General features: G+C 46.5%; 1 protein-coding gene across 6 annotated transcripts in view; it reads right to left on the bottom strand.

The window, feature by feature from the left end:
* Nucleotides 1-27,044, bottom strand: part of AP2A1 (adaptor related protein complex 2 subunit alpha 1) — a 43,327-nt gene that overhangs the window by 11,356 nt on the left and 4,927 nt on the right. For 2 of the 6 annotated variants that reach the window (XM_083469547.1, XM_083469550.1), the window contains exons 2-16: nucleotides 26,100-26,168; nucleotides 15,113-15,255; nucleotides 13,762-13,955; nucleotides 12,165-12,294; nucleotides 11,405-11,506; nucleotides 10,370-10,478; nucleotides 7,590-7,740; nucleotides 6,637-6,805; nucleotides 6,055-6,192; nucleotides 5,354-5,536; nucleotides 4,043-4,140; nucleotides 2,604-2,835; nucleotides 1,210-1,374; nucleotides 523-588; nucleotides 271-431 (exon numbers count right to left, since the gene is read on the bottom strand). In XM_083469547.1, the coding sequence (XP_083325673.1) occupies nucleotides 271-431; nucleotides 523-588; nucleotides 1,210-1,374; nucleotides 2,604-2,835; nucleotides 4,043-4,140; nucleotides 5,354-5,536; nucleotides 6,055-6,192; nucleotides 6,637-6,805; nucleotides 7,590-7,740; nucleotides 10,370-10,478; nucleotides 11,405-11,506; nucleotides 12,165-12,294; nucleotides 13,762-13,955; nucleotides 15,113-15,255; nucleotides 26,100-26,168 (2,110 nt within the window). The remainder of the gene's footprint in view (nucleotides 1-270; nucleotides 432-522; nucleotides 589-1,209; nucleotides 1,375-2,603; nucleotides 2,836-4,042; nucleotides 4,141-5,353; nucleotides 5,537-6,054; nucleotides 6,193-6,636; nucleotides 6,806-7,589; nucleotides 7,741-10,369; nucleotides 10,479-11,404; nucleotides 11,507-12,164; nucleotides 12,295-13,761; nucleotides 13,956-15,112; nucleotides 15,256-26,099; nucleotides 26,169-27,044) is intronic. The other 4 variants (XM_083469549.1, XM_083469551.1, XM_083469548.1 and 1 more) reach the window with 3 other exon arrangements.

The raw sequence follows: 27,044 nt of genomic DNA, 5'->3' as shown, positions 1-27,044 counted from the left end.
ATACCAGGCCAGGCTTCTTCTTGACTTTCTGAGCTAGCTGTGGATCAGAGTTACTATTCCTGGCAACGGGAAAGGCCCCTATATCCCCGTTCTGTGAGTGACTTTCCTCCGGGGAAAAAATGGCTTGCACCCTTTTGACGGAGAGAGCATTCGGTGGGCCTTGTGTCTACAGGAGTCCGCCATTACTCGCCGCAGCACCACTGCCCAGTTCCCCTGGGAAAGCAGAGGGCCAGAAAAGCCTGTGCCCACATCCCACCAGGGCCCCCTCACCTCAGGAAGTTATCTTCTGCGCCAGACACAAGGCCAGTTGCGGATGAGGGGCTGTCCGAGAAGACGTCCACTAAAAGGTTGCCAGCACTGGATGGGACGCCGGAGGCAGCTGCTGGGGTTGCCCGGAGGCCAAGGAGGTCGGCAGAGGGGGATGGCGTCGACTGCGGGGAAGCGGGAGGGAGGGAGAAGCCAAGGTAAAGGTCCTTCCATGCACCTGCCTTGAGAACTGAACCCATGAACCCTGGTACCTACCTTGGGGGCAGAGGAAAAGGCACCGGGCCCTGCGCTGTGGGAGCATGCTTTCTCTCTACTCCTGCACTAAAATGTGTCCAGAAAAAAACAAATTCTGCAATTGGAATAATTGTGCAAATTGGACACATTCGTACATCAGATTCATTAACACCTCCTCATTTCTGCGGGGAAGGGACAAGCCTCTCGGTGCTGCCTTTTACGAATTCCATTTTCTATATCTATTATTTCTTTACCATTTCTAATTTACAGATCTGCATTTCTTTACTAATTCTAATCTCTATATAACTCCATACAGTATCCATCCCTGCTGCCCACCTCTCAGATTTGCATTTTATCTTTTGGGCAAGGCCCAAGGGGAGGGAAGAGGGGCGCACTGTGTGCATGGCAGCGCCAGGACATCAACCAGCTTGAGACATCACAACTACATTTCTCCTGGTTGGCAGATCTGGCAACAAGCTGACAAATTCTTAATGGAATTTGTCAGCCATCGCAGAATCCACCCACCCACTTCCCTTCCCACTTTACAGCACCACAGGCTTTCTGGTAAATGGTTCTCGCTCTGGGCTTTGACTCCTGAGACCTCCCTTCTCCAAAGAGCCCCGGTCTCCCACACACAAGGAACCATTTTCTTGCCAGGGGACACCCCAAGTCTCCAAGCCCCAGACCCTCCCTCTCTTTGGCACTCACGGCAGTGCTGGCTGAGGGTTCCATGCCCCCATTGATTTCGGAGTTGGGGTCCTTCTTGCCGTCGTCCAGCTCGCTGCCAGCTCCGGGGCCCTTCTTCTTCTTGAGCTTAGCCAGGATGGAGGACTCGCGCTCAGGGAATGGAGGCATCTCCTCCAGCACCGTTGCCTAAGGGGCGGAGTCGGGGAGACGGAGAAGGGTTCGAATGACGAGTTATTCGTCTGCTTTTCATTTACGGCTTGGTTATGTCCGCAGAATGGAAAGGTGGCAGGATTCCCAAGGACGTGCTCTAGGGGGAGCTGGCTTCAGGCACCAGGCCCATTGGCAGACCGACTCTGTGCTACAAAGGATGTCTGCAAATGTGATATGAAGGCTGGCAACACCAACCCCACCATGTGGGAATCCCTTCCAGACAACCACAGTGCCTGGAGGCAAGACAGTCAGCAGTGATCGGAGGAGGAATGACTGCTGGGCGGAGCGCAGAGAGAAGCAACGCTGTGATGCATTTGCAGCAGCACAGCTGGACGCCTTCATCTGCCCCAGCCGCGACAAAACACCCTCAGCAGGGGCTGTAACTTTTCAATAGTTTGACTTCACCCCCAAAGGCGCATTGTCCCCGAGACGGACGGATGCCAACAACTTTTTCATTTATGACACTTCTATTCTGCCCCATAACCACAGTTCTCTTGCCAGCACCAGGTTTGTTTTTAAATGCAGCAGAAACAATAAAATACCAATCCAGTGCCCACAACAAGCAAACGGCAGAGATAAAATTTAAAAAGCCCATACAATTCCTCTTGGGAAAGGCAGATCTCACAAAAAACTTCAGGGAGCCGAAATGCTGGAATCCTCAAAGGCTCCAGAGCCCTTTTCGGCTCAAGGGTCAGATTCCTTCATGTGCGGCGGACGTACGGCCCACCCAGTGTTGTTGGACTACAACTGCCATGCACCCTGATCATTGGGTCACACTGTCTGGGGCCGACGGGATTTGGAAAGGGAGCTGTGGCTCAGAAGGTCCCAGGTTCAATCCCTACCACCTCCCGGTTGCTGAAACCTGCTGAAACCCTGGAAAGCTGCTGCCAACCAGTATAGTCAGCGTAGGCAGGGGAAACAGAGGTCTGACCCTGGTATATAAGGCAGGTTCCTTTTCCTGGCTCCCCATTGTGGCCTATGGTGAAGGGGCAGAAATGGGCTTCTGGCGCAGCACAAAAAAAATCCCAAGAGCTGATTTCAATTCACAGATCGAAGCCTTACGTCTCCCCTTATTTGATGCAGCTGCAACCAGTTTCTCTTTCAGATCAGCCAACTCTCTTCCCCCACCCAGTCTCCCCGAGATGAATGGCTGACTTAGCTACCAGCCCACCCGCCTCTCGCAACATTCCCAGTTTCCCCCTCACCAAGACATCGGTGCTGGCGATGGAGCTGAGCTTGAGGTACTCAACCGCCCGCTGCTGCAGCTCCACGTCGGCGTTGCGGATCTGGCTGTCGGAGCGCAGCACTTCCTGGATGGTGCCCTTGGTCTCAGGGAAGAGGTTGATGAACTTGATGTAGGTGGAGAGGAGCAAAGCCCGGGTGGAGACGCTGCAGAGGTGGAACTTGGAGTGCAGAAGGTTGAACTGCACCAGAGGGCTGGAAGAGGGGAAGGAAGGAAGGAAGGAAGGAAGGAAGGAAGGAAGGAAGGAAGGAAGGAAGGAAGGAACCTTGGTTCTCAAACGGCTTGGCTCCCAAACAAATCAGCTCCCAAATGCTGCAAACCCGGAAGTGAGTGTTCCAGTTTGTGAATGTTTCTTAGAAGCTGAACATCCGCCGCAGCTTCCAATTGAGTGCAGGAAGCTCCTGCAGCCAATCAGAAGCCGCTCCTTGTTTTTCAAACCATTTTGGGAGTCGAACGGACTCCCGGAACAGATTAAGTTTGAGAACCAAGGTACCACTGTATTATACTTTCTTTCTAATACCCTGCCTATCTGACTGGGCCCCAGCCACACTGGGCGGCTGCCAACAAAAATACAGGAAAAATAACAACAAAACAACTACAAAATCAAACGTTAAAAGCACTCTGAAATAGGGCTGGCCTTCAGATGCCTACGAAAAATTTTACAGATTCTAACATCTGCCAGGAGGGCGTTCTGCAGGGCAGGTGTGACTACCGAAAAGGCTTCCTGTCTGGTTCCCTGTAGTTTCACTTTGTGCAGTGAGGGGACTGCCAGAAGGCCCTCGGTGCTGGACCTCAGTGTCTGGGCTGAATGATGTGGGTGGAGATGCTCCTTCAGGTATACAGGAAGGAGGCAAGGGTTGAGGGTGGCACCATTTTTAGCTGCCCCACTCCAAGTCAGCATAGCAGAGGGAAGGGGATCTGAAGCAAGGCATGCTAACGTGCCTCACCAAGCTAAGAAAAGAAGGGGACGAGCCTCTGCAAACAGCACTAAGCCCTAGTTCTCTGTGAGGCTGCTAAGCTGTCCCTGGGCTGTACCATTCATTTCAGACTGCAGGTGGAGGCTCACGTGTTTGAAGGATCGTACAAAAAAAAAAAGTTAAATATAAATTCCACCTGCCAAAAGAATCTACATGCCAGAGTCCTAGCCTTGCCTTCTCCCTGACATGCTTGGCCTAACGCCCACTGGAATGGTAAAACAAGGGCTTCCAGGGTTGAGAACTCCCAGGTCGCTGCCACAGGGACTGGAAAGAACCAGCCCATTGAATGGCCTTGAGGAGGCATCTCACTCAGAGCTGTTTTGAGGATCGGTGGATGGAGAGAAAGAATCTGTCACCGATAAGGTGGGCTAGTGGGTCCCTCTCCTAGGCGCTGCCCACATCCCTTCCTCCCACAGTTTCCAACCTTGAGCGAGGATCTCCAGCGATGAGGTTCCCAAACTCCCCTAGGATGTAGCCACCAACTTTGACCATGTTCTCGTGGCAGGCGGGAGCCTGTAGGGCCTATGGAAAACAAAGGAGATCTGTAATGTGCTGTAGGGAGGGGGGGGGAAATAAGCTCCCATTCAGGATCCCATGCAACCATCAGGCCATGATTTAAAGAGAGGTCTTCTAGAACTCTGTTTAGCCCTTTTCCTGACGTGTCTCAAAAGGACTAACACCGCAATTGCCTCAGGCTCTTTTAGGTTCATTCTGGGTCTCTAACCCAGAAAGAACTGTGGCTGAATCGAGATGCGCAGGCAACTCCCAATTTATGTGGGGGTTGCATTCCAAGGCACCATGCGTTTAAGTGAAACTGTGCATACTTGGAACACCATTGGAAAAGGCTGCAAGCACCCCATTCAGTCCCTGCCCCCCTTTTTAATATGTATGATTTTCAGGTTGATACATTTCAAAAAAAATTGCAGTCATTTTAACATTTCAAAACTTGGCTTCCTTCCCCCTCTGTCTGCGATTCCTTACATTTATTCTTAATATCTTCTGCATATCCAAATTAATTTAACTTGTTCATTTATTCATCTACTTTAAATACATATTCTTATGAAATTGCAGGTTATTACAGCTACAGGTTATTGCCCCCTTTTGTGACATTTTCAGGTCGCTTCCAGGTTTGAGGCGCAGTCGTGCACATACTGGACATGCTTAAAACTGTCTCTGCCTGTACATAAATTCAGTGATGAGCCTGCTGTAGAAGCGCATTCATCACAGCTTGTGACACATGGACTGCCATCTCCCCAGGACTGAGCTTAGGGCAAACTTCTCTCCCTCCTCTGCAGTTTGTGACAAAGACTGGTTTGCACAGAGCTGATTGGCTGTTCCTTGTGTTTATAGGTCTTGGAACTGTGCCCCCCCCCCCCCGCTGTAGTTGACAGATACATCTAGATGTAGCCTTTGTGACAGACACTTTATTAATATTGCAAAATCAACTCACCTAGATTTGCAGAATTCCTCTCGGGCCGTTTTGTATCAATTAGCAGCCCTCTAACGAGGCAGCTGGACACACATCTCACCCACAGAGCAAGCAGCACTTGGGGAAACTGTGGCCCTTCAGATGCTGTTGGACTCCAACCCCCATCATGCCTGACCGCTGGCCATATGCTGGCTGTGGCTAATGGGAGTTGTAGTCCAACAATATAGAGGGAAGGGAAGGCTTCTCCCCAGAGTGACAGGGCAGGCAAAGAAGAAACGGTCAATGACTCTGACCAACCCCACCCACCTCAAAGACCGTCTTGGCAGCATAGCCTTGGACGTCGTCTCGGTTGATGACGATCTGGATGACGCGGTACCAGACCTCCTCGCTCACATAGTCCCCGGCGATACGGATCAGATTGAGGATGGTGTCCACATACCAGCTGTAGTCCACTGCGTATTTCTCAGCAAGGATAGCCACCTTCAGCACCTGGGAGATATGGAAAATGAAATATTGCCCTGCCCTGCCAGTTCCTATCAGGCTTTAAGCCGCTAGGGGCCACTCTTCAGTACCAGCAAGGCTGACCCGACACCTTGATGCTGATGGTGCCATGCCCCCTTCTCCTCCCCACCATTCCACATACAGAAGCCGATTAGAATGACAGCTGAATATAACTTCAACACTGGCAAAGAGAAAACATCTTCCTATGCAGTCAAGCATACACATTTCTGTTCTCCAATGAAAGGGAATGGCTAGTGGTTGGGAGATCTCAGTGCAAACAGCCAGAAGGCTGCCACTGTCGCCTCCCTCCAAATTTCCATCATATGCCAACTGAGGCAGCTGCCCTGCTCTGCCCAACAGTAGGGCCACCCTGCACGCCAAATTCCTCTAAGAGGATTTGCAAACTCCTGGCCTCCCTTCCCCCCTTGCTGTTTCACAGAAATCTACCTAGATGAAGAAATAAGCTCCCACAGCTCTCTTTTCCACGAGCTGAAAAACCCACTCACAATCTCCTCGCGGATAGAGTAATCTGCCGTTTCCAGGTAGCTGAGCATCTCCGAGACGATCTGCTTGGCATTGGTGCGGTCGCACATGGCATAGAGGAGATCGGCAGCCCGCTGGCGCACGCTCACGTCCCTCTCCGTCTGGGAAAAAGAGGCCGGGAGTGTGAGACCAGCAAGTTCTTGCCTGCGGCATAACCCCCGTCTTGCCCCGGTTGGCTTTCACACTTACAAACGGAGCATCTTCTGCAAGCCCACTATAAGAACCAGCAGCTGGATAGGATTAGGTGAGCAAGAAGAGCATGCAGGTGGTACCAGGCTGAAGTGATGCTCATTGCTTTCCAGCGGCTCATTCCCTGCTACGCTCCTCAGTCCAAGGATGGGAGGCTGTGGCACTTGATATGTTGGCAGACTCCATCTCCCAATGGGGAATACCCAGTGAAATCTCCCCCCCCCCCACTCCAAATTTCACCACCAGCACACGGGGAGAGGATTTGGGGAGACCACACTCTCTCAGCCCTTCAATCTCATTCTGCGTGCAAGCTACCTTGCCCCTCTGCTCTGCCCGTGCCTTCAATGGGTTCTGACCTTGAGGGCATTGATGACGGTCTCAATGTGGGTCTTGACAGCCTCGTGGGAGAATTCAGAGCTGGCCAGGGTGCACATGCTCTCGAGGGCCAGGTATCGGAGGTTGGTTTCCCGATGCTGTAGGAACTGGCCGAGTTGATTACATGCCCGCACCAACAGGTTGGGTTCGCTGTGGGTCAACAAAGTTAAGCCCCATCTGAGCATGGCAGGAGGGACATCCCAGCAGAGCTCAGTGGCTGACTGCACACCTCTCAAATCAACCAGATTGTCATCCAATGTCCCCCAGTTTGGGGAAAAGCCATAGCTGCATATCATAATTATTCTATGCCTTAACTCCTCCATGACGTTCTCAGATATATATTTTACTGCTGTTCTTACGCAAAACCTACTTGAATTTTAACATGTTTACATTGATTTTTAAAGTAATCTACATACATTTTCCAATCCTCCTTAAACACTGCCTTATCTTGATCTCTAATTTTACCAGTTAAGCTTGCTAATTCTGCATATTCCATCAATTTCAGCTGCCTATGTTCTTTAGTTAGATGCAGCCTCGTTTCACCAGTTTTGCGCATCTAGCATTCTCGCTGCAGTTGTTGCCTATTAAAATTAATTTGCCTGATTTTTTGGGCGCATCTGTCCCAGTTATCCCTAGAAGAAAAGTTTCTGTGCTTTTGGGGAGAGTTGCCTTAAATATTTTCTTTATCTCATTATAAATGATCTCTCAAAATCCCTTAGCCGCTCTACACGTCCACCACATATGGTAAAATGTAGCTTTTCACATACCTGCCCCTTCCCCTCTCTGGTTTTGCCCTGGTGCTGCCATCTAAAGGCTGCCAAGGACCACTGAGACACTTGCACAGTGAGATATCTTTGCACTAGCCATTTCCCCCCACCATCTCATTTAAAGGGTCTCCGTGCTAAGGAAGAACAAACAAGGGTGAGATGCTCACCTGTCGTAGTGGATGATGAGACTGATGGCTTCAAAGAGGATAGCATTCTTGGCATTGGAGTGCTGGACCTTCTTGGACTTGGGTGGCTCCTGGGCCTTGTTGAGTATAGTCTCCAGGCACTCAACCAGACGTCCTTTCACTGCTGCATCTTCTGCGGGGGAAAGCAGAGGGTGCAAAGGCCAGGAAGCAGCATGTTAGAGCAGGTCCCAGCAAGAGGAGAACCCAAGGTTCACGGCTCCCAATGACCATTCACATCTCCTTAGACTTTCCCTATGGATAGACCAATCTAACTCCAGCCCACGTTAATTTCACACATGTTCATTCAAAAATCCTTTCCCTCCCATTTCTGCAGTAATCTGGGCTGCTTTTTAAAATCCGTACAAAAAAATTGTCCTTGAATACGTAGCACAAAATACGTCATTAAATACATGTTTCATCTCAGTGTATGGATTTCTAAGTGCTTTTCATCCCAAACATGCATTTGGGTAAGATTTTTTGAGAAGAGTATTGAAAACCCAAAGGTTAATGATGTTCTGATCCGTGTACTAGTCTGGGAGGTGGGAATTAGGTTGGTTCTTGGCTCCCACACAGCCTCCAAGTGTGTTGAAGGCCTCCAATAAAGATGTTTGAACAAAAGCTGTGACATTTTGTGATGCTATATAAATGTTAGGTCCCCTCCTCTGACATGCAGAAAAGGAGATGGGGAGGGGAAAGGGGAGCAGCATAAATTTGCGGGAGACTCATTCGCATAGCAGGCAACTGGGGTTTCCTGTTACATCTGAGCCAGGCCTCTGAGAAAGAAGAGATGAGAAATAGATAAAGTAACCTCTTTTACTGGGTCAGTTACAGGCCAGCATTTCATCAGCTAAGCTGGACCAAGTGAGGTCAAGCTTTCAAGTACCTACCCAATGAGAAGTTCTATAGAACAAGGAAGTTCACCTGCTAGAGAATGCGGCAGCTAGATTGGTGACTGGGAGCGGCCACCGAGACCATATAACACCAGTCTTGAAAGACCTACACAGGCTCCCAGTACGTTTCTGAGCACAATTCAAAGTGTTAGTGCTGACCTTTAAAGCCCTAAACGGCCTCGGTCCAGTATACCTGAAGGAGCGTCTCCACCCCCATCGTTCTACCCGGACACTGAGGTCCAGCGCCGAGGGCCTTCTGGCGGTTCCCTCGCTGCAAGAAGCCAAGTTACAGGGAACCAGGCAGAGGGCCTTCTCGGTAGTGGCGCCCGCCCTGTGGAACGCCCTCCCACCAGATGTCAAAGAGAAAAATAACTACCAAACTTTTAGAAGACATTTAAAGGCAGCCCTGTTTAGGGAAGCTTTTAATGTTTAATAGGTTATTGTATTTTAGTGTTTTTTTGGAAGCAGCCCAGAGTGGCTGGGGGGACCCAGCCAGATGGGCGGGGTATAAATTATTATTATTATTATTATTATTATTATTATTATTATTATTATTATTATTATTGGGCTATAACACCAGGATTGGATGCAGTAATGCCTCCAAATAGCAATTGCTGGGAATCACAAGTAGGGAGAGTGCTTTATGGAGTCAGACCCCTGGTCTATCTAGCTCAGCAGTGTTGACTAAGACTAGCAGGATTTCAGATTGGGGTCTCTCCCAGCCCTATCTGGAGATGCCGGGGGTTAAAAGCTCAGACCTTCTGTATGCAACGCAGCTGCTCTACCACTGACCTATCGCTCTTCCCCTTTTGCTCATGTCCTGCTGACAGGCTTCCCATAGGCATCAGGTTGGCCACTGGGAGAAGAGGGTGCTGGACCGGATAGGTGTTTGGTCTGAAGGGCCCTTCTTGTGATTCGAAGGCCAACATGAAAACCACTTAATTCAATTTCTGGGATTTAGAATGAGATGGGAGGAAAGCGGGACTGCTGGGAAGTATGAGCAGCGTCCAGCACTTCAGAACAGCGACATCTGATAGCCTTGGCAATAAACTTCATTATATTAGCAGAGAGATCTGGATATACCTGGCTGCCAGATCCCATTAATCCGCTAGCCTCTGCCTGCCAGAGAATCCAGAATCCCCAGCTTTCTGTTAACTAAACAGAGTTTACAGGCAGCCTGGAATAATTGCCTCGAGAGAGCTACTGGACATAGCCTTGCACACAATCCATCTACTGTATTGGCCTGAATATAAGTCGTACCTTTTCCTCCCAAATTCTGACAGTGAAAAGTTAAAGTGTAGCTTGTAATCAGAACCGAGCGCTGCGCACCCGCCTCTCAGCACTACCACCCTGAACAGGGGGCGGGGAGTGGCTGGCGCCAGCTTCAGGAGGTAATGCCAGGAGTCAGTAGTGCCAGGAGCTGAGCGCGCAGCACATTCATAATCAAGCACTGGCGCTGGCTTGGGGAGGGGGGCGCTGAGCGCCATCTGCCCCCCATTCAGGGTGGTAGTACCGCGCCCTCAAGTAAGCCTTGAATGTTAAATGTGCGTCTTATTTGTGGGTGCGTCTTATATTCGGGGCAGTACGGTATAATAATAATTTACTATTTATACCCCACCCATCTGGCTGGGTTTCCCCAGCCACTCTGGGCAGTTCCCAACAGACTATTAAAAACACAGCAAAACATCAAACATCAAAAACTTCCCTAAACAGGGCTGCCTTCATTTGTCTTCTAAAAGTCAGGTCGTTGTTTATTTCCTTGACATCTGGTGGGAGGGTGTTCCACTACCAAGAAGGCCTTCTTGCGTAGAAGGGCTTGGGTGCCAACCAAAGTGGCTGCCCCCCCCCCCGCAATTCCAGGCCACCTCTTACCTGGGGGAGGATAACACTGCAGCAGCCGCAGGAGCTTGACCGAGAGCCAGGGGGCTGGCACAAAGTAGTAGGTGTAGTCCTGGAGGTCTGTGGAGGCCGACGACACAATCTGCCAGAGGGGCAGGGGGTGGGATGCAAAAACACAGCAGCAGAAACCACCAGTGAGTCAGCTATACTGGAACATCCTCGTTATTATTTAGTCCGGGATAGGGAACCCTTTTCAGTCCAGGGGCCATGTTTCCTTCTGGGGGGCCACATGACAGTGGTGGGTGGGGTCAATGGCAAAAGTGGTTGGAGCAAGTGGGTGGACTCCATCCAGGCAGAGTTCAAGGATACATTCCAGCCAGGCAAAAACATCTGGGAGTTCTGGGAGTAAGAAGCGGGGCCAGTGAGGAGTATGGGCTTCCAAGGGCCAGACACAGAGGCTCGGAGGGCCGCATTTGTCCTTTAGGCCTGAAGTTCCCCACACCTACGTAAACCCATTACCACAAAGCCCTGGCAGGGGGACTAGATGTGCTTAAAAACAGTCATGGGGAGAAGCGGGAACCAGATTGTAGTGATCAGATGGGAATCAGAGTCACTTTGCCAGACAGTGGGGTTCATTCCCCCCATGCTGTTTTCCTAATTTAAGTACCCCAGCTCAAATCTGTACAAAATACAACAAAACAATGAGAGAGAGAAAGTCATAGCGTTTGTGGACAGACGCTGAGGAACTGATGCGCTTAATGCATCACTTCCTGCTCCATGTTTCTTTCCGTAAACAACTGGAAGCAGGTCAGAGGAGCGACTATTTTCACTGGGGCTGCAGCAAACAGAGGGATGGGGGGGGGATTAACCCTTTCTCTCCCCACTGTAATCCTGATGAAAATCACTCTGGGCCTGCTCTCAGCCCTGGGAGAGAAGCACCCACCTAGTTTAGGGGCATCCTGGTTCCCAAAAATAAGACTCGCACGAGTACAACCAACTAAAAGGCAAAATAATTGGTGCCCTGCTCTCTTCTGCACACACAGACACGCGCCCAAACCCAGACCTCACCCTGCTGAGCCTGGATACAGCCAACGAAACGCACGTCTTGAAGTCATCGGGATTCTTCTTGCAGAGGCAGGCAATGAGGCTGACGGCAGCTGTGACCACGCCCTGTGTTTTTTTTGGGGGGGAGTGAGAAAGATGGTGTGCCAAGTGAGACCACTTCGAAAGGGGCTAAAGGAGCCACAAATGCACCACTTTCTGGCTCCCACTGGGCATATGATAGAAGGAGAAGTAAAGGATGTGCCGAGTCCAGTGTACATTGCTACTATATAGGAGCATTTTGGAGCAAATAGCATGCTTTAGTTAAACAGGGACATAGCTGTCAACCTTCCCTTTTTTTGCAGGAAATTCCCTTATTCCAGCGCTATTTCCCATTGCTTTCCTGGATTGTTAGATATCCCGTAGACTGTCCCCCAAGACAGATGAGGCTGCTGATCCCTTATTTTCAAATCTGAAAGTTGACAGCTATGAATAGGGGTCTGTTGGTGGCCAAAGTTTTGTACGCTGCCCCTCATTCATGCATCCCAGAGTCACCATATACAGACCAATAAAACCTCTTGGTTATGAAGAACCTTTACTCTCGGTGGCGTAAATATCCAACTACTCTTATTTTGAGCTCTGGGTACAAATAGCTCAGTGTTCCCCAAGCGATGGGCCATGTGATAGTGTCTGAGTGGATGTGGAGGGCGTACCATATGTGTATTATTGTGGGGGTGGTTCCATACGTCGGCCCCTAGGAAGCAGAGGCTGAGGGGGGGTTACGTACCATGTGTTGATCATTCAGAAGGTGCACCACCCGCGACGTCCACTCTCCCATGGGCACCAGGTCGGGTGAGGTCTTGTAGAGGCGCAGGAGGCAGAGGGCAGCACTCTGCTTCACGCTATCCATGGTGTCACTGAGGGGCAGTTGCAGACAAATAGGTGGGTCAAGATGGGTGAAGGAAGGAAAACAGGTCAATAGCAGAGCAATTGATGATCTATAATGAACTGAAAAAAATGTTTAAAAGTACTTTCCCAAAAAATCCGAGTCCTTTCCGTTAGGGATAATTCAGATGAAAATTCCCAGGTGTCAAAAAAAGGTTATTTATGTATGCTAGTACTACGGCCTGTGTTTTGTTCGCCTCAAAATGGAAAATGAGCGAGGTCCCAACCAAAGAAGAATGGCAACTTAAGTTGACAGAATATGCACAACTTGCAGACTTAACATATAGAAGAAGAAAACAAGAAGAACATATGTTTAAAGAAGATTGGAAAATGTTTATTGACTATACGGGAAATAATTGTGTACAGCTGAAAACTCTGACAGCATTAAGAAAAACTCAGAAGTGTAAATAAGTTTTGATGGCTGTAATAATGGAATACTGAATGGTATAGTTTTTGTAAAATATGCAGGGATTTAAGATATGTAAAGTGAACCATGGAAAGAGAAGAATGGAAGTCATTGATATCTTAAGCATGTAAAATGAGTGTTTTAAATTGTAAAACAGAAAATTTGATGCATTAGCAGTGGATTGATATTGGCACCGTCCACACACTGTTCCGCTTTGTTAGTTGTTCTGCAATACTTTCCCTGCGTTACTGCTGTCTAGAGTGCAAAACATTGGCAACAAAAAACACCACCCTGAACATTTGCAGCATAAAAGGTTCCAAGGTTTTGGGAGGAATCTACAGGACAGGCACCAACTGGGAATGAAGCAGGATGGCTGCCACAAAATCTTTGGAGGCACAAAGAGCACTGGAAATGAGATTGCGCATAACCGCACAGATGGCATCACATCAGATCACAATACAGTGGTACCTCAGGTTACATACGCTTCAGGTTACAGACTCCGCTAACCCAGAAATAGTACCTTGGGTTAAGAACTTTGCTTCAGGATGAGAACAGAAATCGTGCTCCGGCGGCCTGGCGGCGGCAGGAGGCCCCATTAGCTAAAGTGGTGCTTCAGGTTAAGAACAGTTTCAGGTTAAGAACGGACCTCCGGAACGAATTGAGTACTTAACCTGAGGTACTACTGTAAAAAGGATGCCTGGAGACACAAACCAGACCTGTATACAGTGGTACCTCGGGTTACATAAGCTTCAGGTTACATACGCTTCAGATTACAGACTCCGTTAACCCAGACATAGTACCTCGGGTTAAGAACTTTGCTTCAGGATGAGAACAGAAATTGTGCTCTGGCGGTGCGGTGGCAGCAGGAGGCCCCACTAGCTAAAGTGGTGCTTCACGTTAAGAACAGTTTCAGGTTAAGAACGGACCTCCGGAACGAATTAAGTACGTAACCAGAGGTACCACTGTATGTTCCTTGCCTCTTGTGGATAGACTCCCTCTGAGCAAACGCTTTTCTCTAGTGGGACTGGCTTACCCGGCCACCAGGATGCGGGGGATCTCAGAGGCAAAGGCCTCAGCCATCTCACGGCTGCCCACATTGGCAATGCAGTGCAGGGCCAGGCACATGAAGGTGGGGTTGCGGCTTGCCAAGTCATTCTTGATGGCGTTGTTGATGAGGCGGATCAGCTCGCTGTTGCAGTTCACCAGCACCGAAATGAACAGGTAACCCTAGGGCAGAGAAGAGGCAGATAAATACACATGCAGGCACATTCTGAGCTAGGGGAGAGGCATGGACACACAACCCACAAAATCATAGAGGCTTTTCTCCACTCTGTCCCACAGCAGAAAAGGGGCCAGAACAAAGTTGGCTGGCGCTCCCGAGGCAGACAAAGATGAAAAGCATGTGGCTTGCCCCAAAGACTCATGGGAACCGTAGTTCACCACACGGAGAACTACAATTCCCAGCACAAACTACAGTTCCCAGGATTATCTGCGGGAGGGGTGGGCTGTAAATGTGCGGCAAATGCATGGTGTGCATGCAGACATATAATGTGCTGTACAGTTCAGCACTACAATCCCTTTCTGCACTACAATCCCTGCAGCGACACACCCTGGCAGCCAAACTGTTTCCATCCAAAGCATTTTAGAGTTGATTGCCAGTGCCATGGGTCACTCCTTTATTTAACAGGCATGATACTTCCTCATTGATGCAAATAGCTCAAAATACAAAGAAGAAAAAGAACAATACCATGTGAGGAAAGTGAAAGAGTGGGGAGAATTGGAATGTTGTGGGTGTGGATAATCATTGGCCCAGAGGCCAATGCTGCTGAACTTCAACTCCCATCATCCCTGGCCATGCTTGCTAGGGCTGATGGGAGTTGTAGTTCCACAACATCCAGAGAGCGAAAGGTTCCCCACATCTGGGATACAGAGGCCTAGATTGAAACCTCTATCCAGGCATAGTTCACATAAAACACCAGAAAAGGTGGAAAACTTGTTCCTGGATGACACCAGCACAGAGGTGTGTGTATGTATGTTGCACAACAGAAGAATACTTGTCCGTATTTTTTTTATTAAAAAAAAATCCCTAGATGTCCCAGGGGGAGGGGGGGAGGACTATATGTGAGATATAATATCCTGACCCCCTTGGAGTGAATAACAACAATGTAATGAAAATAACTAGCACAGCCTTCCCTAATAAATTCCTTACAGACTTGGCACTCTGACGTCTGATGATAGCATTGGGAGGTAGCTGCCTGTTGCTCCTTTATATCTATTTATACAGATGGGGAACTGAGACCAACTGAGAGCTGGAGCCAGTTTAACAGGGGGGGAAAGGGGGGAGACCCCCAGCCTCCCACCCCAGGCCCCTCAAGCCTACTCACAATTTGCTTCTCTGTGTACTTGTTGGAGCTGAGCAGGTTGACCGCCTCCATGTGACCAAAGTCGATGTCATGACCCAGCAGGAATATGAAAAGCAGCTTGCAGACATATTTTTTCTTGCTGTAACCATCCAAGGCTTTATCTCCTGAGAGGGGAAAGAGCAAGAGGGAGAGGGGAGGGGCAGGTCACTGGCACTGCTGGAAGGAGAGAGGTGTCTTGCAAGCCAGGAGTGTGGGAAGGGAAGGAAGCAGTGGCAAAAGCTTTCCAGCCTAGTACTATCAACCCTTTGGAATGCTTTCCTATTTTAAACTGCCCAGGGTGGGCTTGAGAAGGAGGCAGGCGTTCTCAGAAAATTTCTTCCAACTGTCGCAGAGAATTTCAGAGAAGGGAAACCTGTGAAACACGCCCCCCCCCCAATTGTTATTGTTATTAAAAGAATTTATGTGTTACCTTTCAAATACCAAGGAGGTCCACAAACAAATGAAAGCCTATTCTCAAAATAACGTGAACAAAACCAATAATAAAACTACAGCTGCCGCTAATTGAAACACATAGGAAAACAGCCGCATTACAACATTCATAATTGATAAACAAACCCATTAAAAGAGCATGACAATTAAAACAACAATCAAAGCAGGAGATTCGAGTCAGAAGTTCAGAGAAATGATCGTCTCAACAGGGGTGTTGATGTGCTGTTGGACTCAAACTCCCATCAGCCCTAGCCAGGATGGAAAATAGTCAGGCATGATGGGGGGGTCCCAGCAACATCTGGATGACCACTGATCATTTTACATGGTCCCTGCAATTTCACTCTGGGCCAGAACAGACCATTTTGCTGCTTGAGGTGCAGAAGCGAATGCCCGCCCCCTCCTTAATGGAAGGTACAGATTACTCAAGGCCAGCCGTGTTATTTTAGTTGACGCAGCCAATCCCACAAGTCCCTTTCTCCAGCTAAAAGTACAATACTAATAAATTAAAATTGCCAGCCATTCGCTGCTCTTCCATAGCACCCCAAATCTGCTGCCTGAGGTGGCCCCCACACGCTGCCTAACAGAGATGCCTGACCTGCTTAATGGGCATAGCAAGCATACTTATGGGATCCCCTTACCCCATATATCCACTGCTAAAGAGGCCAAATAATGCCCACTTGTAAGTAATCTATATTTTTAGTGTGGCAGCACCTACACTTTGGATCTCCTTCCTCATTGATACCAGTGAAGGCACCTTCACTGTACAGTACCACCTCTACTTACGATCATAATCCATTCCGGAGGCCCATCCGCTGGGCGAAACCAGACGCTAGTAGAGGCGCCGTTGTGCGCATGCACATTCGGCGGCAGCGCGCTTCTGAGAATGCATAGAGGCGGCAGCCGCTTGTGCACACGCGCAGATGGCAGAAGCCGCTTCCATGCATGCACGAATCGCAGCAAACCGGGTGTTTACTTCTGGGTTTGCCACGGTCGCAACTTGGAACATCCGTGAGAAGAGGAGGATGTAAGTCGAGGTTCCACTGTATTCTTTTTCAGTGCCATCTGTCATGGATGCTTTAGCTGAGATTCTTGCATTGCAGGGGGTTGGACTAGATGACCCTTGGGGTCTCTTCCAACTTCGCAATTATACGATTCTATGTAGACGTCGCATGTCTTTCATCTCTTTTTTTAGCTACTGCTGGCTTTAATATTTTTTAAAATTTTTGCTTAAAATATTGGTTTTAACTGGTTTTTTAATAAACAATTGAATGTTTTATTTTGTATTTTTGCAAACCGCTTAGAGGTTGGTTGGTTTTTTTAACACTAGCGGTATTTCCCCCTCCCCAAAACTGCACGAAGTCTATGACAATTGTGTCTCATACCGAATGTAAACGAACTGTGAAAAAGACACTATGACTCAAAAGTGGAATCTCTGTTTCCTGTTTGTTTTGTAACACAATATTTAATAAAAACCAATTTTAAAAAGCAATAATAAAGTGGCATATGGATTTGGTTAAATAAGTAAATGACTACAAACTTGATCCCATTCCCATCTCAAGGATAGAGTTTCTCAGGCTTGGATTTTGTTCCATCTCAGCAGATTCTTCCCACTGGTGCAAGCGGTCTCCAAAGTGCCAGAAGTTTTGTCCACAAAATCTCTGGATTAGATTCCACTTTGGACTCTGGCAAGTACTATACTAAACATCCCTTTTCAGGTAAGGGAAGGAAGATTGTATCCCTTTCCAGGCTACTCTAACCAGCACTGCAGAGAAGAAGAGGACTCTCTTTTTCTCCAGTCTCTTTCCAACAAAGAAGGAATTGCTTAGGAAGCTCCTGGTATGCCCCATAGAGGACCTCAAGGTCCACAAAGGACAACATTTTGGAGGTCCCAGGTCGCAAGGTGGTTAGATTGGTCGCAACTAGGGCCAGGGCCTTTTCAGTACTGGCCCCAACTTGGTGGAATGCTCTGTCACAAGAGACTAGGGCCCTGAGGGGCTTGACATCTTTCTGCAGGGCCTGCAAGACAAGAGCAGTTCCACCTGGCCTTTGGTTTGCACTCAGTCTGACCCTTATGTTTTCCTCCCCTTATGGTTTTGATCTATGGGCTACTTTTTAAATGAGGCTGCATTTTAAAATGCATTTTAACCTGTATTTTAAGTTGGGTTTTTTTCCTCCCTATTATGATTTTACTGTAATTTTACTGGTGTTAGCCGCCCTGAGCCCGGCTGTGGCTGGGGAGGGCGGGATATAAATAAAATTTGTTATTATTATTATTATTATTATTATTATTCTTCAGAGTCAGGTCATTGGTCCATCTGTCTCACTACTGTCTACTTTGACTGGCAGCAGCTCTCCAGCATTTCAGGTAACGCTGTCTCCCAGCCCCATCTGGAGATGCCGCAGATTGAAGGTGGGACCTTCTGCACAAAAAGCAGGCACTTTGAAAGACTTGCCTCCAATGTATGCAGGCATGACTTCGTGTGTTTGCGTGCATGCGTACATACATGCGAGATGGGGAAAAATACTGTGCCCAGGAGTATCGTAAAACACATTTTTGATGCAACCTCGGGGGCAATGGACCTCACGGAAGATCCATTCCTCTCCTGCAACACTAATGCAGGAAATTACGACAATATATTATAAAAGTCTTCAATTTGAAATTGCAAAGGAGCTGCTCATAGAATAGAAGGTCAAACTGCTGTCGCATTGTGGCTGTGCCATTCATTCTTCTCCCCACCACCTGAGCTATTCTTGATCAGAACCGAGGAAGACGTAACTGTTTCGTAACACGCGGGGACGGGGAGCGAGAGGGATCCAAAGCAACACTGAGCAAAGGAACTCTACCCAGGTAACCATTTCTGCCAAAAGACAACACACTGCCAAATAATGAGAGCTAGAAACTTTCCCCTTCAAATTGAAACGAACACTCAGGTTCAAAGGATTCTGCAGGCAGTTTCGAAACTGCAGCATGCAGTTAACATCCACAGAGATTCCCAGACAGCTAGATCATGCTGTGCTTTGAGAAAAGGAGGAGGTTTGGTAGAGACGGCCAGTGTAAGGAAGGAACCAAAATGACTGGATTTTTTGGGATGGGGTTCTGGGAACCACAAGGTTCTCTGGAAGTAGACTAGTGAGAGTTGGGTGGGATAAAGAGGATCTAAGCAGCGTATGCATTTGTGGTAATCACTGCTATCTGCCACATGACACAAAGTGAAATAATCGGGGTTGGTTGTCTGGTCCTTTTTTTTTTTTATAAAATTTTTTATTGCGTTCCTTTTCATAGGTTCACAAATTAGTTTACATAGCAACATGCAAGAAACATTTTTTTTATATATAATGAAAAATGAAAAAAGAAAAAAAAGAAAATTAAATATGTTACACATCATGTTTCATAAATTTACTTTCTTTTGGACCTCCCCACATCTTCCCAACATTGCATTCATTGTTCTAACCTGATCAGCAATTTGTTACCTTGTTTCATAACTTATTGTATCTTTGACTTTATTATGTTACCAATTTCGAAAGTTTGTAGTTTACTTTTGGTACCTTCACAATAAACATAATATATTGTTTCAAATTTGTTTCCTTTTCTTTTTTATCTAGGCTTATTTTATCCTTTGCTTAAATAGGTTGCGGAAGCGTGACGTTTCCTAATCATGCACAATCTTAACATTCAAACAACTTATAATATTTTTGCAAATAATCCTTGAATTTTTTCCAGTCCTCCTCTATTGTTTCTTCGGTCAGATCTCGAATTCTGCCAGTCATTTCTGCCAACTCCATGTAGTCCAACAACTGTGTCTGCCAGTCCTCCAGTGTGGGTAAATCTGGTGTCTTCCAGTACTTTGCGATAAGAATCCTTGCTGCTGTTGTCGCATACATAAACAGAGTTCTGTCCTTCTTTAGCACCTTCCGGTCCACCATGCCCAGCAGAAAGGCCTCTGGTTTCTTGAGAAAGGTATATTTAAATACCTTTTTCAACTCATTGTATATCATTTCCCAGAAGGCCTTTACTTTCGGGCAGGTCCACCAGAGGTGAAAGAATGTCCCTTCTTCCTCCTTACATTTCCAACACTTATTATCAGACAGGTGGTATATTTTAGCCAACTTGACTGGGGTCATGTACCACCGGTATACCATTTTCATAATGTTCTCTTTCAAGGCACTACATGCCGTAAATTTCATACCGGTGTTCCATAACCTTTCCCAGTCCTCAGACATAATGTTATGTCCTACATCCTGTGCCCATTTTATCATAGCCGATTTAACTGTCTCATCCTGTGTATTCCATTTAAGCAGCAAGTTATACATTCTCGAAAGTACCTTAGTTTTGGGTTCTAATAACTCCGTCTCTAGTTTCGATTTCTCCACCTGGAAACCAACTTTTTTATCCATTTTGAAAACCTCTTGCATTTGAGCATAATGTAGCCAGTCTCGCACCTTATTTTTTAATTTGTCTTGGCTTTGGAGCTTCCAGTTGTCTCCAACTCTTTCAATTAATTCCCAATATTTTGGCCAGTAGGCCTCCATATTGGGCCTTTTTTTGGAAACTTTGGCTTCCACTGGTGATAACCACCTCGGGGTTTTACTTTCTAGTAAATCCTTGTACTTCATCCATACAGCAAATATTGATTTTCTGACAATATGGTTTTTGAACAATTTATGAACCTTTGCCTTGTCATACCACAAGTATGCATGCCAACCATAAACATTGTCAAACCCTTCCAGGTCTAGGACATCAGTGTTTTCCAACAAGAACCAATCCTTCAACCAGCAGAAGGCTGCAGCTTCATAGTACAACCTTAAATCCGGCAGGGCAAACCCCCCTCTTTCTTTTGAATCAGTTATTATTTTAAATTTTATTCGGGGCTTTTTGCCCTGCCAGACAAACTTAGATATATCCTTCTGCCACTTTCCAAAACATTCCATTCTGTCCACGACCTGTAGGGTTTGAAATAAAAATAACATTTTTGGCAAAACACACATCTTTATAGCTGCGATTCGGCCTGACAAGGTAAGTTTCAATCTTGCCCATATATCCAAATCCTTTTTGATTTCCAACCAGCATTTTTCATAATTATCTTTAAATAAATTTAAATTTTTGGTGGACAAAAATACCCCCAGGTACTTCACTTTTTTCACCACACTTAACTCTGTTTCTTTCTGGTACCCCTCTGTCTCTGTAGGTGTCAGATTTTTAACCAAAACCTTGGTTTTTTGTTTATTAAGCTTGAATCCCGCCACCCGACCAAACTCCGAGATAAGTTCAAGAACTTTTTTTGTGCTAGATTCTGGCTCCTGTAATGTCAAGACTAGGTCATCTGCGAAAGCTTTCAATTTGTATTGTTTCGCTCCGACCACTATACCCTGCACCAACCGGTCCTCTCTGATCATATTCAGCAATACCTCCAGGACAGAAATAAATAACAGAGGAGATAGGGGGCACCCCTGTCATGTCCCTTTTTCAATTTTGAGTTCCTCCGACACCACATTATTCACTATCAGTTTGGCTTTTTGTTCTGAGTAGATTGCTTCTACTCCATTTTCAAACCCCCTTCCCACTCCCATCCCTTTCAGGTTTTTCTTCATAAACCTCCAAGAAATGTTGTCAAATGCTTTCTCCGCATCAATAAAAATTAAAGCGGCCCTTGTGTTCCTAATTCTCAAAAGCTCCAATATGTCAATAATGTTTCTGGTATTGTCCGACATATGTCTGCCAGGGAGAAAACCTGCTTGGTCCTTATGAATTACTTCATTTAATACTTTTTTAAATCTATTTGCTAAAATGTCTGCAAATATTTTGTAATCCACATTCAGGAGTGAGATGGGACGATAGTTCTTAAGCTGGGTCTTTTCCATCTCCGACTTTGGAATCAATGTGATGAATGCTTCTTTCCACGTTTCCGGTGCCCTCTTCCCCTCCATAATCTGGTTGCAAACCTCCAATAATGGTTGTATCAAAAAGTCCTTCAAAGTCTTATAATATTTGGAGGTGAGCCCGTCCGGGCCTGGAGATTTGCCGAGTTGCATATTTCGAATGGCACCTTCAATTTCCTGTTGGGTTATTTTACTGTTGAGAATTACTCTTTGGTCTTGGCTTATTTTAGTTAGACCATTTGTTCTCAAAAATTGGTCTATTTCCAATTCTTGCTGAGGCCCCTGTGCATAAAGATCTTTAAAGTATCTGTGGAAGCACTTCCTTATTTCTTCTGGTTTCTGCACTATTTTTCCTTGAATCTCTAAATTTGTAACTGTATTTAACTTTTGTCTTTTTTTCAACTGCCAAGCTAACAATTTTCCACATTTATTTGCTGATTCAAACGATCTCTGTTTCATTTGTTTAATTTTCCATTCAATTTCTTGATTAATCAATTTCGAATATTGTGCTTGGTGGAATTTGATTTCTCTTAATACCTCTTTTGATTTTGGTTTGGTCCTCAGCTTTTTCTCTCCTTCACTTATTTTCTCTAAGATTTTTTCCTTTTTTCCATTCCAAAATTTTCTTTTTATTGTGTTCTGTTGTATCAGAAACCCTCTCATTACAGCTTTACTTGCGTCCCAGACTGTTCTCTTCTCGACCGTAGTGTTCAAATTTATTTCAAAATAGTCCTTTAAAGTTTTTTGGGCCTTCTTAACGATCTCTTGATCTCTTAGCAAGGTGTCATTCATCCTCCATCTAAAGGATCCGGTTGGGATAAGTCTCAATTCCATTTTTAAGGCATTATGGTCGGAGCAGGTTTTTGGGCAGATTTCCACCTTTCTTGTTTTGGGTGCCAGCCCTCTAGATATCCAAATTTGGTCGATTCGTGTCCATGACAAATGGGCCTCAGAAAAGAAGGTTCCTTCTTTACCCAAGGGGTTCCTTGTCCTCCAAATGTCAATCAAGTCCATATTGTCTGTCATTTCAAAAAACGTTTTGGGGAGTCTGCCGTCTGTTGTTAAATTTTGATTTTGGGATTTATCCATATTTGTTGAGACCACCCCATTCATGTCTCCCATCACGATAATATTAGAATAGTCCAGGTAGTCGAGCAGTGTCTCATGCAGCTTCTTATAAAATTCTGATTTTCCATCATTTGGTGCATAAATTCCTAGTATCAGAATCTTCTCCCCTTGTGTTTGAATTTCAATTGCGAGAATTCTTCCATAGTCATCTTTAAATAAGAATTTTGGTGTCAGATTCTCCTTTGCATATATTACAACGCCTCTCTTTTTAACTTTGTCTGATGAGATAAATTCTTGGCCTAATCTTTTATTGATTAATACTTTCCTGTGGAGCCTGGTCACATGTGTTTCTTGAAGACATATTAAGTCCAATTGTTCTTTTTTTAGGATATGAAATATCCTCCTTCTTTTTTCCGGAGAATTCCCGCCATTTATGTTCCAACTAAGTAGCTGCAGGGACATCCTGTTCTAGTTGAGATGTTCTTAAGATGAGGTGTCTTCCTTTTGCTCCAATCCCGAGGGGGCAGGCGTTGGCCCGCTTCCAGGCAGAATTGATGTTGGTAAAGGTGGAAGCCGATCTGCTCCTTTTTGGAGATCTTCACCGTGATCGTGAAGGAACTTTTGGTTGTCTTCAGGTGTTCTAATTTTAACCTTCCTTTCTTTGTATGTAAAGGATAATCCTTGTGGGAACTCCCACCTGTAGGGAATTGCGTTGTGTCTCAGTAATTTTGCTAGTTCTGTATAGGTGGCTCTAAGGTCCAACAGCTGTCTTGGGATATCTCTATAAATTTCCACCCTTTTGTCTTGTATTTGAATTGCTTTTTTAAAATGAAGGCCTAGGATCTTGTCTCTCTCTTCCCTTGATCTTAGAATTATCAAACAGTCCCTGGATCTGTCTTTCCTTACCAGTCTTCCCAATCTGTATGCCGAGACAATTTTAAAGTCTGTATCTTCTGTTATGCCCCAGAACTTTGAAAATTCTTGTGTCAGATATCCAATCAAGTCTCCTTGCTCAAGTTCTGGAATGCCTCTCAATTTGATGTTGTTCTCGCGATTTTTCAATTCCACCATTGACAGGTAGGTTTGTTGTTCACCCACCTGTTTGTGCAGAGGCTTGACTTCTCCTTTTATTTCTTCAACTTCTTTTTGTAAGGCTCCCACTTTTTGAATTGCTTCTCCAGCTAGTTCACGGTTTTCCGCTGTTGCTCCTTGCAGGTTCTCTATTGCTTGCGTATGCTGGGAAACTTGATCAGTCAATTTTTGTATCGAAGAAGTCGCTTTGTCTATTTTCAGAGACTGGTCATCCACCTTCTGGTTTAAGCTTGATAACTGCTCCAATATTTGTTTTAATAGTGTGTCTGACCCACCTGCTGCCATATCTTCCTCAGTGGGCTTCTCTGTTATTTCAGCTTGCTCCCTCTGTGTCACCAGTACAGCTGGAACCGACGATCGGCGTCCTTGGGTCAGTGTTGTTTGTACAAATTGTCCTGGTTTTCTTTCCTTTTCCTTTTCTTTTTCCTTGGCCTCTTTAGTTTCCTTAGCTTTAGATGCTCTTGTTCTCCCTGCACCACTCATTACACATCTGTCAGTGTTCAAGGTCAAATTGTCTATTGTTCCATGGGAAAGACAGAACCAGTTATAAACAATCAGTAGAATGAAAGCCAAAACAAAGATCAGTTCCCAGGATTTTATAATCCGAAAGCCCTGTAGGGGGAGTGCCACCAAGTTTCAAAGACAAAGAAGGAAGTATTCCGCCATTAAAATTCCAAGTTGTTTCTGCTCAATAAATCCAATAATCCAACAGTCCCTTCACCGGCCAAAAAAATTCCCCAAAGCACCTCTTAAAGTTCAGCAAAGTTCCATCAACGGTGCTTGCAACAAAGTCTCATACAGTCTTTTCTGCTCAAATGTATCAGTTGCACTCCAAAAAAAGTTTTTTGCAACTGTTTCTACAGTTATCGCAACCTCTCTCCCCGGCAGTCCGACGTCTGACTCTTTAGAAGTACAAACCAAAAGAGGCAGGAAATAGGAGGAAAGTCCACATTTACAGCTTAATTTAGTCGATATCCATTCCTTCCTTCCGTAAAATAAAGAATAGATCTAGTAGCGCAAGAAAGTTAAAACTTCCCAAAGTCCCGTTTCAAGCGCTTCCGCTTCTTAAGACTTTGCTTTGATCTTGTCAGCAATGTCGGGAGACGGACTTCCCTTTTCTCATCTCCCGATTTCAGCCAAATCCAACAAATTCTTTTACCAAATTTAAATCCCTTTACTCACGGGTATGTTGCTTGCAGTTTAGTGTTGATTTTAGGAAGAAAGGTCAGCGCTCATCTGCAACAGCCGCGCGGCTTCACTTCCGCGGAAAGAGCGATGAACTCACAGCACCGCTACCCCTCCTTCGCTCCGGGTCTCCTTACGGGGTCCCTTCTGTGTTTTCAGGGCAGCTTCTGGTGCCCGCCGAGTCCCACGGCCACGGGCTCACTCTACCCGTGGTTTATCTTAATGGGTCGTCGCTATGCCGCAGCGAACGACCCTTTTCCGCGGAGCCCCTCTTCAGAGAACGAAGAGGACCGCCATTACAGTTTCGCGCCGCCTCCGGAAGTCTCGGTTGTCTGGTCCTTAACAACATTCTTGTGTTCCCAGGGGTGGGAGGATAAGTGGATTGTACCTGAAGGACTGCTGGTTTCTGTCATGCTCCTAACTCAAACATGCTCCTCCTTTAAAAGAAACTTGTCACAAATTGCACAACTGTGCACTTTTGACTGCCCTACCCCGCCCTCCTTGTTGAATGGCCTGACCACAAAGACTGTTGAGGAACTGAGCTTGTTAAATTCTGCTAATCCAACCAAGGAACACAGTTTGGGTTTCTGTTCCAAGCCTCCCCTCTTTTGTTTTGCAGCGGAAGCAGAGAAATTTGCCCTTCTCCAGCAGCACAAATAGCCCTGCAACACCCACCCACCCCAGCATGTTCCAGAAGCTTCAAATATGCAAAGATCAATATCTGGATCCAGGTTTGGGTGGGGAGGGAGTTCAGTGCATCAGAGGCAAAAGGTTGTCTGGAGAAATGAATTCCTGGGCCACATTGGACGAGACTGGTTTAAAACAGGACTGGCACAAGCAACTCCCGGATTCTCGAGGAAGAGAAAGGAGGGCTACCAGTCAGAGCAGAGGGCCTGGGAATCAGACCTTTTCAAGTTCATTTCAATGTCCCAGCTGGAGACAGTCCAGCTTGTAGAGGCAGTCCAGCTGTTTAGCATTTCGACCCTAAGCACAGGGTCATCCCTCATCTGTTGCCTGCGGACGGACTACATAAAGCACCTTTCTGCAGAGCATTGCTGACAGGGTATTAGGAAAAGATGGACGGCGAGAGCTGAACCAACCTGGGCAATGACTACAGATAAGCACAGTCGTGGAGGGAGAGAGAGAGAGAGAGAGGAAAAAAACGAGAAACCGTGAGTAAGTCAGGCTGACTCATGGAGCTGCTGTTGGGATCTATGGTGTGAAATAGCATATCCTGCAGATTTGAAGAAGGGGGAAGGGGGAGAGAGGAGGGAGAGATAGCCGAGGAAGGACTTACCCTTGAATTTGGACCGGATATTGGCCAACTCTTTGTTGATTCGTTTGATTTCAGCCTCTTTGCTCTTACCTGGAATCAAAGACAAAGGCATTCAAACAAGGGACAAGCCAGCCTTCTCTATGCAACACCCACTCAACTCACCTGGATATGTGCTTGGTACTACTAAATGCCTACCAGTACGTAAAGGGAACAAAGAAATAATATTGGGGGAGAGAGAAAGAGCTTGGAAAAAATACCAGCAAATGGAAACGGTCATGAACAAAACATCATCCAGCAACACACCAAAAGGAAAGAGTCATGGCCATTTTGCTGCTTTGCCATCACTTAAGGGCCAAAGTACATGAGATGCAGACCACAAGATCTGTGATCAGAGTTCCAAACTCCCCCCCCCCCCAGAAATGACACCTTAGAAGCCACCAGGGAACTCTGATTTTGATCAGAGCAGTAGCCCTAGGGAAAAGGTGGGATTTAACCCCAGACAGCTATTTACCCAACCAAAATCTAACACAAACACACTGAATAAAGCTACTGCTCTTTGCCCTGATAGAAAACACCCAGATTCGGGAAGTGGCATAGGAAGAAAGGATTACTACCCGCCCACTGCTCTGATCTAATTTTGGGGTCTGCTTTTAAATGAAGGGAGGGGGAATTGGTCGATTCAGCCATGGACCTCCCACATCTGTGGGTCCTTACAGGGAGGGGGGAAGCCCACAGAGGTCACCCACAAAAGGCAACTTGTACCGCTTTGGAGGTGGCTGTGTGAAGCAGTCAACCCCATACTAGACCTGGCAAGAAAGGGCAGACTTCTCTTGTCTACACAGGAGCACCTGAAGAGTAAACACTCCTTTTCCAGTTGGCTCCTGAGTGAGTGAGAGCCAGATTGAAGACAGCGCCACTCTCAGAAAAGGGAACCCCATCTCTTATTTCCACAACAGCCACTTTTAG

Source organism: Podarcis liolepis (genome assembly GCF_965112155.1).
Source record: "Podarcis liolepis genome assembly, chromosome: 13".
In the NCBI taxonomy this organism is placed as follows: domain Eukaryota; kingdom Metazoa; phylum Chordata; class Lepidosauria; order Squamata; family Lacertidae; genus Podarcis; species Podarcis liolepis.
Note: the sequence above shows the minus strand (reverse complement) of the source record. Positions and strands in the feature narration are given on the sequence as shown.